General features: G+C 32.3%; 1 protein-coding gene across 1 annotated transcript; it reads left to right on the plus strand.

The window, feature by feature from the left end:
* Positions 1–8,147: 8,147 nt before the first annotated feature.
* On the plus strand, positions 8,148–9,518 carry LOC114184734 (putative carboxylesterase 17). Its single transcript, XM_028072045.2, has one exon. It carries the CDS (start codon positions 8,365–8,367, stop codon positions 9,385–9,387), a length of 1,023 nt encoding a protein of 340 aa, XP_027927846.2. The 5' UTR covers positions 8,148–8,364; the 3' UTR covers positions 9,388–9,518.
* Positions 9,519–12,699: the final 3,181 nt, after the last annotated feature.

A 12,699-nucleotide genomic window follows, 5' to 3' on the forward strand; every position in this document is an offset into this window, starting at 1 on the left:
ATGTTTATGTCATCTACATAAACAGCAATTATGGCAAATTCATTCTCGGATCTTTTCATATAAATACAAGGACAAATAGGGTCATTTTTATACCCTTCCTTTAATAAGTACTCACTTAGACGGTTATACCACATACGTCCTGATTGTTTCAATCCATAAAGGGACTTATTCAATTTTATTGAATAATCCTTTTTAGAATTTGCTTTGTTGGGCACATTAAATCCTTCAGGGAGTTTCATATAAATATCATTTTCCAAAGAGCCATACAAATAGGCTGTAACAACATCCATGAGGTGCAAATTCAAACCTTCTTGTGCAACAAGGCTAATTAAATATCTAAATGTTGTTGCATCCAATACTGGAGAATATGTCTCCTCAAAATCAATACCAGGTCTTTGTGAAAAACCTTGAGCAACTAACCGTGCTTTGTATCTAACAATTTCACCATTCTCATTTCGTTTTTGTACAAAAACCCATCTGTACCCAATAGGTTTTACACCCTCAGGTGTGCGAACTACAGGTCCAAAAACCTTTCGTTTAGCAAGCGAATCTAATTCTGCTTGGATTGCATCTTTCCATTTTGGCCAATCATTTCTTTGCCGACAATCTTCAATTGTCATTGGTTCTTGATCATCATTGTCACTTATGACATCCTTTGCTACATTATATGCAAAAACCTCGTCAATATTGACTTTATTTCGATTCCATATTTTATGATTCATGACATAATTTATTGAGATCTCATCATTTTCAACAATTTCAGGTACCTGAGGTTCTTCTGGAACCGAATCATTGATTATGTCAAAAGAATCTTTTGGGACTTTTACCCCCTCGATTAGGCCATCTTGCCTTTTTTCCCTTTTTCTCACACGAGGATTTTTATCTTTGGAACCCAAAGGCCTACCACGCTTTAGGCGTGTTTGAGATTCATTTGCTATATTAGATTGTCCAACAGGAATATCAATTCTGATTGGAGTATTAGCAGCGGGTATATGCGACTTAGTTACCCTTTTTGTGTCAGTAAAAGCATCTGGTAATTGGTTGGCCAATTTTTGTAAATGAATTATCCGTTGAACTTCTAGTTCACACTCTTTTGTACGAGGATCAAGATGAGATAATGATAATTCATTCCAACCAATATCTTTTTCCAGTTTCTTTCTTTCTCCCCCTAACGTTGGAAAAATTGATTCATCAAAATGACTATCAGCAAATCGAGCTGTAAATAAGTCACCTGTTGATGGTTCAAGATATTTTATTATCGATGGAGAATCATATCCAACATATATTCCCAAACGTCTTTGAGGACCCATCATAGTCCTTTTTGGTGGGGAAATTGGGACATATACAGCACACCCAAAAATTCTTAAATGAGAAATATTTGGTTGTTGACCAAAAACCAACTGTAAAGGAGAGTATTTGTGATAACTTGTTGGTCTGATGCGAATCAATACTGCAGGATGCAGAATTGCATATCCCCAAGTAGTCATTGGAAGATTAGCTTTCATAAGTAAAGGTCGTGCAATCAATTTTAGACGTTTTATCAATGATTCTGCAAGTCCATTTTGAGTATGAACATGTGCTACTGGATGTTCAACTTCAATTCCAATTGACATACAATACTCATTAAAAGCATGAGATGTAAATTCACCAGCATTATCAAGACGAATTTTCTTAATTGGATAATCTGGGAAGTGGGATCTTAACTTGATCAATTGTGCTAATAACTTAGCAAATGCTTGATTTCGAGTTGATAGTAAACAAATATGTGACCATCTAGTGGACGCATCAATTAATACCATGAAATATCTAAATGATCCACATGGTGGGTGTATTGGACCACAAATATCACCTTGTATTCGTTCTAAAAATGAGATTGACTCATTTCTAATTTTTTCTGGTGATGGTCTTATTATCAATTTTCCCTGCGAACATGCAGTACATGAGAAATCATTGGACTGAAGAAGCTTTTGACTTTTAAGTGGATGTCCACATGAGTTTTCAGCTATTTTTCGCATCATGATATATCCAGGATGACCCAACCGATCATGCCAAACAAGAAATTCATTCTTATTTGTAAGCTTCTGGCTTACAATAACATGCGTCTCAATCACATTAATATATGTGTAGTACAAGCCATAAGAGAAGGCTGATAATTTCTCCAATACACATTTTTTATTTGACTCAATTTGAGTGATATAAAGATATTCAACATCTCCTTCATTATTTGTCTCAATATGATATCCATTTAGACGAATATCCTTGAAACTTAATAAGTTTCTATTGGACTTAGGAGAATAAAATGCATTTTTAATATGCAATCTTGTACCTCTTGGCAGAAGTACTGTAGCTCTTCCAGAGCCTTCAATTATATTTGTAGTACCAGAAATAGTACTAACATTGACTTCTCGCATTACCAAAGTAGAGAAAAATTTATTACTCTTGAGAATTGTATGAGTTGTTGCACTATCAGCAAGGCACAGATCCTCATCATTGGTGTTAATGCCAATATTCATTCTTCATATAAACATAAATATCAATATTAGAGATTACTTTGTAAGAGGAGAGAAAGAAAAAAAAAATAAAATAGAGGATTTTATTCATAAAAACATAAAAACTTGTACATATAAAAGCAACATGAATTAAATATAAAACATTGTCTTAAAAATTAATCATAAAATAAAACTATTTTCTAACACTCCCATCACCAATAAGGTGATCAATGCTTCCATCGGGTTTAGAAAAGAAATCACCAATATCAAGATGAGTAGTATCCATATGACCATAATCAGAATCACCATCTTCATAAGCAAAGTGTGTTTCTACATTCTTCTTTTTAAGTGATTCTTGGTAGAGTTCAACAAGATGCTTTGGTGTATAACAGGCACGGGTCCAATGACCTTTACTACCACAACGGTAACATATATTTTCAGCCTTTTTGCCATTATTTTCACCCCTTTCTTTTTCCTTTTTCGCATTCTTGTTCCACTTCTGTTGATGAAGTTTCTCTTTGAAAATTTCCTTTATAACCATGTCCACGACCATGATTAATAGCACGACCACGACCACGACCATGGCTACGACCACGGCCAAAATTACGACCACGATTATTATTATGGTCTTGACCTCGTCCATGATTATATGGATCAGATGTTGCTGCATTCACTTCTGGGAATGGAGCAGAACCAGTTGGTCGGGCCTCATGATTTTTCATCAAGAGCTCATTATTTTGTTCAGCCACAAGAAGGCATGAAATCAATTCATAATATTGATTGCTCCATTCACTTCTGGGAATGGAGCAGATTAGGCGGATCTCATGATTTTTCATCAAAAGCTTTATTGCTTTGTCCAGCCAGCCATGCATAGGCATGAAATAAATTCACAATATTTGTGAAGTCTCTTTTCACAATATTTTTGTTATGAGCAAATTAGTTGCTTTATTTCTTTATTTAATGGTATCCCAATATCCATTGCATCTAAATATATTTCAACATTTAAAATCCAATATAAGGAATTCTTCCTTACAATATCAAGGGTCACAAATCCAAATTTTGCAACGTTTCGCGTGTTTAAAACTAACACATAAAATAATAATATTAATAATAATCATCATCATCAAAATAATAATATTAATAATAATCATCGTCATAATAAAAATATTATGACAGAGAATTTTGCAACGTTTCGCGTGTTTAAAACTAGCACATAAAATATTAATATAATCAAATTTCATGTATGAAATTATTAAAATCAAATAATAATAATAATAATAATATGACAGAGAAAAATAAATCAAACAATTATCATTACACAAAAAAAAGAAAATGAGATAAAGTTTGTGAATGAGAAAAAGATTAGAAAGAACCTCGGTTAAGGAATATAGAGTGTTGTTCTTAGGGAGAAAAAAAAAATATGCCTTCACGCTCAGTTGGATAACCCTCGTGCTGATAACGTGTTATAAAATAAAGGTAATAAGAGAGACAAAGGAGAGGAAGAATAGAGAATGAGAGAGTAGGGAGCAACTTCTGTTTTTATGTGTGTCTCATTACTGATAGGACGAGTCCTATTTATAGGTACAATATGGTAACCCAGAAAGGATATAAAATCAAATAGTAAATACAAAATATTACATCATAAAGAGTAATGAATAATATGATTATCAATCATATGAGTAATTGTATAAATCAATGGACGACCATTAATTCATAACAATAATGAATTTTTTTCCATTACAGACTAATATTTTGGGAACAGTGTTTGTTCTGGAAAGATAACTTTGAAACATTTTAAAATGTTATTTTCATTAAAACTTAAAGAAAAAAATAAAGTGATGATTTTGTTGAAAAGTGTGTCGAGGAGGATTTCGAGCATGGGTCATGAGAGAAAATTCTGTATTCAACTTGTGTGATCCATAATACATTTTTAGGTTTTTTAATTATATAATTTGTAATGCATTTTTGAATTATGTAATTTATAATGCATTTTCATGTTTCAATATAATGTAATCTATAATGGATTTTTAAATTTTGTAATTTGGAATGTATTTATTTCATAATGTAAAGTTGTATTTTGTATCATACAAAATGTATTTATGGATTACACAACTTATAAAGATATTTTGATTTTACAATTCAAAACATATTTTCAAATTATACAATCTATATTATATTTTTAGGCTATGCAATTCAAAATATTGTTTAAATTTTATATGATTTAGAATAAAATTTTGAATTATATAATTAAAATATCTTCAATCAATAAATATTTTATACCTTTTTTTCACACTGATTGAGGTACAAGAATAAGACATGAAGGTGCTAAAAGAAATATTCCAAGTTTTTTTCCTATCACATGTTTAAAATGTTCAATTTTTTTCCTAATACTTAGATTCGTATTTGAAATCTCAATTAAAATAATATCATTTGCACTATATTGCATAAATCTCGAAATCTTTCCGTAGTTAAAATAAATTAGAGTTGTCAAAACGAATAACCCAACTTGACCCAGTTCGACTCACTATGGGTTGATGATTTAGTGAACCAATCCAACCCGGCTCACTTTTTAGCGAGTCAAAAAAATTTGAATCCAACCCGGCCCACCACGGGTTGGCGGGTTAAACGGGTTGGCTCACGGGTTCACTTAATTAAAAAAAAAAATATTTTTTTCTGTCAAAACTAATTTGTAATTCTAATTAAAATCTAAATAAACTTTAATACAATCCAAATACAAACCAAAATAAAAAAAAAATACAAATTATTGATGTGTTGGATAAAAAATAACTTAACATAACCCAAATGTAAAGCCCAACTTAATAAAAATAAATAAAAACACTTGTGTGACCCTTTATCTGCGAGTTGGTGAGCAAACCCGGCTTTCCACGGGTTCAACTCGGATGAGCCGAGTTTTAAATGAGACGGGTCAAAAATCAATCTGTATTGAAATTTATAAAAAAATTTTAACCCAACCCGATCCGAACTTATAATGAGTCGAGTTGGCTTGCAGGTTCCAACCTATTTTTACAGCTCTAAAATAAATAGTATGCAAGGTAGAGAGCACTTGGTGAGAGTGACACTATCTTTTCACTGTCTCATTGGTTTATCTCTGAGGATGAAGAGGTCGAAAAAGGAGAAAGAATAAAGGTGAAAAGGCTTTGGCATGTCGATGGGTTTTGAAATTTGGCAGACCCATGTGGATGCATAGAAGAGAAGAATCTTGACTCTTAACACCATGAAATTCATGTAAGGTTAACATGACCCCATGTTTTTGTACGTGGGTTCCACTGCAGAATCCAGTATAAAGTAAATAATATTGTAAATGTTCATGCCAATTTCTTCACACCCCACTTCAATGGATCATCAACCTCCACGACGTTATACAATTGCATCAGATTGTGATTCTTGGAACAAAATCTTCCGTATGGGACCAACTCAATATTTTAAACCTTTATTGACCAAATTATAAAGTTCTTAGCACCCCCTAATCCTCTCTAAAACCCCGTTTAATTATTAATTATACTAACATAGTTACAACACGAACCACTTTCTTTTCTGGTCAAGAATCTCATTACACATTTTTCTAATTTCTTAATCCACATTGTATTTTTTGCAGGCAATGTACAGCATTCCAAAACTAATGGCTACTAAACTATTAAAGAGAAACATAAATTACTTGTAGTTAATAGTTACTTTCGGTCATAGTCAAAGAGCTGGTAGAATCCCACCGATTTGGGATAAAAAAAAATGAGATAAATACCATATTTATCTTCGATACCAGAAAATCTTATTCGACTTATAAAGTTGAGTCAAAGTGATAAAATTTTACTTTATGTTATTTTGCAAAAATTATATAGTTGGGATTCAAATTGATCAACTCAATCTGCCGGTGGGTGCATGCATGAATGAATGGTGGACATCGAAAGATATGCATCACATCGTGAAATATATACAAAAGTAAAAGAGAAGTACTCGTGCATCATCCTGAATAGTAGTTATCAGCACTAGTATTAGTTGAAAGTTGAAACTAAGGTCAACTTAAATGGAATCTAAGTATATTTGTAACTACTATTATCCTGTTAAACTATTAGTAAAAATTGTTAGTGTATTAAGAAAGAGAGAAAGAATTGGCTTATTTTATCCATTGAATGAAACAATGTGTCTTTGTAATATCAGAGTTTGACCTTATATAACACAAGCATACAGTTTGGGGAAGGTAACAAAAACTAAAAAACAGAATAACAGAATGAAACACAAGGGGAAAAAAACAGAGAAGAAGATATATGAAATATATCTTTATAAAAAATGTTTAATTAGTCGGATGGTATTCACTTTCATTTAGATGTGTCAGTTTGATATTCGTTTTTAAAAATGCGTCAATTGAGTCTTAATTTTTGAAAAGATGTCTCAATTAGGTAATTTTCAGCAAAAAATTATTAACATCGTTAGAATGACTTACAAAATTAAGTATTAATATTTATATTAGAATTTAGTGATAAAAGTCATGAATTAAGTTAACGACTTAGTAATTTTTCTCTGAAAAATACCTGATTAAGACATTTTTTCAAAAATTTAGACTAAATTGACACATTTTTAAAAGTGAGTATTAAACTGATACATTTAAACCAAAATGGGTATCATCCTAGTAAAAACTATACAAAATAAAAGTTTAAGTTAACAATACAAACAAATGCATTATTTTTTTCTCTTGCATTTTTTTATGGTTAAGTCTCTCTAAAATATAGAAACAATGAGAGAAAACAAGGCAGTTTGATAATTAATTTTCTTAGGTTGGGCCACAACTGAAGATAATTAATTAATTATTATATATAAATGAAAAATGTACGTATCCAAGAATCCGTGTGCGTGTGTATATTGGAAGAAGAGACGTGTATCTGTAGAGAGATGTGATGGAAATAAAGTTGTTGTGTTTTCTTTTAATATTGAAGAAATAAAAATAGAAAAAGAATTAGTATAATAAGATCAATAAGAATAGAAGAAGGCATATCTGTCGAGAGATATAGGATATTTAAAGAATAAAGTTAACTTTCCATTTGCTTGTACTTGGAATTAGAAGAATATTCTTTATTTTTTTTATTTTTAATCTTTCTGTTTGGTCCATTCAGGTCTATTCCCCTATAGCTTCGGTAGCTTCTAACACAAAATCATCAGTTTTCTGGATTTACAAAGAAAAGGAAAACAGCCATCGAACATACATTGCACTCAAATACTCAAAATTCTTACAAATTAAACCAGGAACTTTACGTAAATGGTAAATTGTACAGTTAGTTTATGTTCTATATACATGTTATATTCTTTAATAGTCGATAAATTAAGAAACAAAAATAATGTTGCGAAAGGATAAAGCGTCTACGACAGATGTCCTAGTTCACTTCACTTTATGGATTGGGTATCCATATCTCCATCCTCAAGTGCAGAAAAAAAAGTCACAGAATTTAACTGTCATAATAGCGATGCAAGTTGCAACATGCTTGTTACAAAAGTATCGCATGAAGTGCTGCATTTACCTCCATCATCAGATAGGAATAATGTTTATCCCAAACACCCCCTCGTTCAATCAGATTCTCTCTGTTCATTTTCACACTGCATGAAAAAATAAATCTTATTAGATATACAATCCAAAGACACAGACAAAAAACAAAAAATATTAATCTTCACGCGGGAATCTTCATAAACAGCACATGGCTATCAGAAAATGAAGCTTCTTTCCAACTTGAAGCCTTCCAATTCGTCAATTTCCCTTCTCTTCTTATTCTCTAATCTTCTATAAAAGGACCAAACCGCATAGCATCCATCGCTGTGGTGGCATCACAATTAAGAAGAATTCAGATAATTTTCACTCTTCGACAATATCATGGCTACCATTTCACTCAGGCACAACCCTCAAGTGAACAACACTAACCAGCAACGTGAAATCATCGCCGAAGAGATTCAAGGACTCATCAGAGTCCACAGAGATGGACGTGTAGAGAGGCCACAAATTGTGCCCAGTGTCTCCTGCACAGAACGTGCCAAAGATGTTGTTATCATCAACAGAGAGACCAACTTGAGGGCACGTGTTTATGTGCCTTCAACGAGTTCTCACACAACAAAGCCTCTTCCTTTGGTTATGTACTTCCACGGTGGTGGATTCTGTGTCGGTTCTGCTGCTTGGAGTTGTTACCATGAGTTCTTGACCAACCTCGCTTCCAAAGCAAACTGTGTCGTTCTCTCTGTGGATTATCGCTTAGCCCCAGAGAACCGTCTTCCTATTGCATACGATGACGGTTTCAACGCTCTCGCGTGGGTGAAAAGAGAAGCACTGAACATCTCCGCCGCGCAAAAATGGTGGCTGAGTCACTGCGACATGTCTTCCGTTTTCCTCGCCGGTGACAGTGCAGGTGCCAACATAGCTTATAATGTGGCCACCCGCATGGGATCATCATCATCATCATCAAACACCACGACACCGTTGTCTCTCAAGGGTGTCATACTGATCCAACCTTTCTTCGGAGGAGAAGAAAGAACTAGCTCCGAGAAGCACTTCCTTCAGCCACCCCACTCAGCGCTCACTTTATCCGTTTCCGACACTTATTGGCGCTTGGCGCTTCCTCTTGGAGCCACTCGTGACCACCCATATTGCAACCCTCTTGCGTATGGCACGGTGAAATTGAGAGATTTGAGGGTTTCTTCCATTATGGTGTGCGTTTCAGAAATGGATATACTGAGAGATAGGAACTTGGAGTTCGCAAAAGCTTTGGGTAAAGCAGGGAAAAGGGTTGAAACAATTGTTTTCAAAGGCGTAGGCCATGCCTTCCAAGTTCTGCATAATTACCAGCTTTCACATTCCCGAACCCAAGAAATGATAGCTCATATCAGAAACTTTGTTAACCAGTGACTCATGTGTTTGATGGTGGCGTTTTCTGTTAATATCTGTAGTTTGAGTATCTATAGTTTCAAATTTCAATCCGTTATGTACAGAAGATTTACATAGAGTTTGAGAAATATTTGTAACACTGGAATATGAAATTGATATGCTGCAGTCTGTTTCTGGTGATCACGACACTGGTTTTTGTAACAGAAAATTATCTTTATCTCATACTACTGCAAAATATTAAGCTCCACAAATCCATATAATATACGTATTCTGATAGATACTATAGTATTCCATACACGTCACGTATACCCAAAACATATTTTAAGATCATATTAAAGAAATGAGTTGAGAAATTGAAATAGTTTAGAAGGTGAGATAGATATGGTGGTGGTGTTATTCCTTTTTGTACCATATTCTGTTACTATTGTACCTAGAGTTAAGTTGCGAAAGGTACTTGCAGTAGCAGGGTTTGAAAGTAATGGGAGAAAAATGCAGTATGAGAAATCAAAGTGAAAGAGGTGGTCCTTGTTGTGGGTTATCTTTATTCTATCTTTTGACATTGTGTTTGACCAACCATATTCTAGTGTCCCGTCTTCTGAATGGGGACTCTTCAGAAAGGAACAAGGGTCAGAGAACATCTTCAAGATGGAATGATACTTTACAAGGAAGACGTAATTCTTCCACAAGGACCACTATGCGAGCATTATGGGCATCCCGTTGCCAAATTCAATCTTAAAAAAAAAAAAATCCTATTTCAATCTAAAAATACACCTCATGCTATATCGACTCCATATGGATCAAAGTCAAGACAAATTAGTATGGATCGAAGGTCGGTCGAGTTCGATTCGAGCTAAAAATTGAGTTGAGTCGCTCTGAGTTAAAGATTGAGTTGAGATCGCATGGGTTCAAGTAGAATAATCAAGTCGTCAGTATAGCTACCAAAAACAAGATCGAGTCGAGTCAAAGGTCAAGCCAACTTGGCTTGGAGTCAAAAAAATCGAAAGTCAAATTAAGCCTACTTCATCGAATGTCGAGTTGGTCACTCGAAGGTTAAGTCTTAGGTTAAAGACTGACTTGAGTCAACTGAGGTAAAAATCGATTTAAGTTAACCTGGACCAAAAGGTCAAATCAAATTAAACGAGTCAAAAAATCAACTCAACTATACTTAAATCAAAAATTGAGTAGAATTAGTTACATTTTTAGGCGAGTTCTCCCTAAATAATTAAGTCAAGTTATCTCACAAGGACCACTATGCGAGCATTATGGGCATGTACTCGTTGCAGAATTCAATCTTAAGAAAAAAATCCTCTTCCAAAATTTGTAATTAATTGTACTTGTTAAAGATTCCATCACAAACAACATGCAATGATACCGTTGAAAAATAGTTCATTTTTGAAGCATGTGGATATGCTTAGTCTAGCTTTGAGTATCCCTAAATAAGAGAGTATTGTTAGTCTTTGCCTTTCAAGTAAAATATAATGATGAATTTTTAAAATGTTTCCAGGTATAGAAAATACCATTATACTTTGCTCGTTTATTGTTATTTTAAGTTGGATTAAATAGTCATTTGGTCCTAATTTTAGTCAACTTTTTGGTCCTACTTTTTTCTAGTAAATTTCAAATTTTGTATTTTAATTATTTGATACACCTTTTTAAAATTTAAAATTTATTTATTTTTATTTTCTCATCTAAACTACTAATTTTATTTCAAAAATTTAAATTCACTAAATAAATAAATAAATTACTCTCTTACGATACCTCGTTCAAACACACTATTATCAAAATGTTTCTCCTACAAATTTGTAGAAGCATCCCTTATTATATAATGAAGTGACTTAAAAAAAACAAACTATTTTGAATATTTAAAATTTAAGCCTCTTAAAACTTTATTTATGACTTAAAACAAGGGAGTAAATGTTGTTGAGTCACTTTAGGCCAACATAGGTATCATGTCAGTGCAATTAACTTTTCACAACTTAGGAAACTTTTTGAGTACACATTTTCATATCTCCTCATTAGTGTCGTTACTAATATCATTATTCATTTTAATTGTCTATTGTATTATTATATTTTGGGTTAAATATTTTTTCTGTTCCTTAACTTTTTAGCAAATTTTGAAATTAGTCCATTTCGAAATTTTAGACCAATTTAGTCATTTTTCGGTATGCCGCTCCGCCAGCAAGGAGTGCCACGCACGAGCGGAGCGAAAACTTCTTTCAAAATATATAAATTTAGTCATTTTAATCAAATTTTGTTAAGTTTATTTGACATTTTAAGCACATTTCATAATAGTATTTGATTTAACATTAAAACAAAAATGTGTCAAATAGTATAAACAACGAAAATGCAATTCTGAAACTGAAATGCGTACGAAACATCAAATAAACCTAATAGAATTTGATTAAAATGACTAAATCTACGTATTTTGAGAAATAAAAGGCTAAATTAGTCTAAAAAATCGAAATGGACTAATTCCAAAATTCACTTAAAGTTAAGGAACAAAAACATATTTAGCCTTTATATTTTTTATTGCCATTATTATTATGTGTAAAATAATATTAATTTTTGTATTATACGTTGAACTCAAATAAAACTTATGTGAATTAGAAATAACTATACAAAACTTGTAATAGTTAAAGGAATTATGTTAGTCTTAAACACCATATAGCAAGTCTATGGTGGTGCAATTTATTAGTGAATGGATGATTATATGTGTAACAATATCTTCGTATAACTTTTAGATTCTTAGGTGCACTAGCTTATGCTGTGGTCTTCGTGAAAATAAATTTTAAAAAATATATACATGGATGCAAGAAATGTGAATGACCTATGATATTCTTAAAACTCTAGGACTCGGACAATTTCAATTGTCTTAAATTGAGTGGTTTAAATAGACCAATACTCTCCTACTACAATTTTTGAATAGATAGGATTATGAGAAAAAAACTTTTATTTATCTAATTCTAAATTTTTGTTATGACGTGGCGTGTGAATTAAATGTTAAAAGTGTTCGATAGAATGAAAACGTATAATCTTTTATAAATTTTGTGGCAAAAGTATAAATAAAATAAAACAACTAATGAAAAAACTCGTAAAACATGAAGTTTTGGCTCATGTTTAGGCGAGTAAATATGTGATTAAACAATTTTTACAACATTTAAAAAAAAAGAGAAGACTTTTAATTTTGAGTGGAAAGAAGCTGCTAAATTTGTAATTTAAGTTAGGGTGATGTGAAATATTGATGAAACATAAGTTTTAGTAAACAAACATAAAAAAGGTTAATAAAAAAAATTCAATTAAACTATTTTTTTTAAACTTTTGTAAAAAGAAAAT

Source organism: Vigna unguiculata, chromosome 5 (assembly GCF_037176805.1).
Source record: "Vigna unguiculata cultivar grain cowpea cultivar isolate G323 ecotype 2 chromosome 5, ASM3717680v1, whole genome shotgun sequence".
Taxonomy (NCBI): Eukaryota; Viridiplantae; Streptophyta; class Magnoliopsida; order Fabales; family Fabaceae; genus Vigna; species Vigna unguiculata.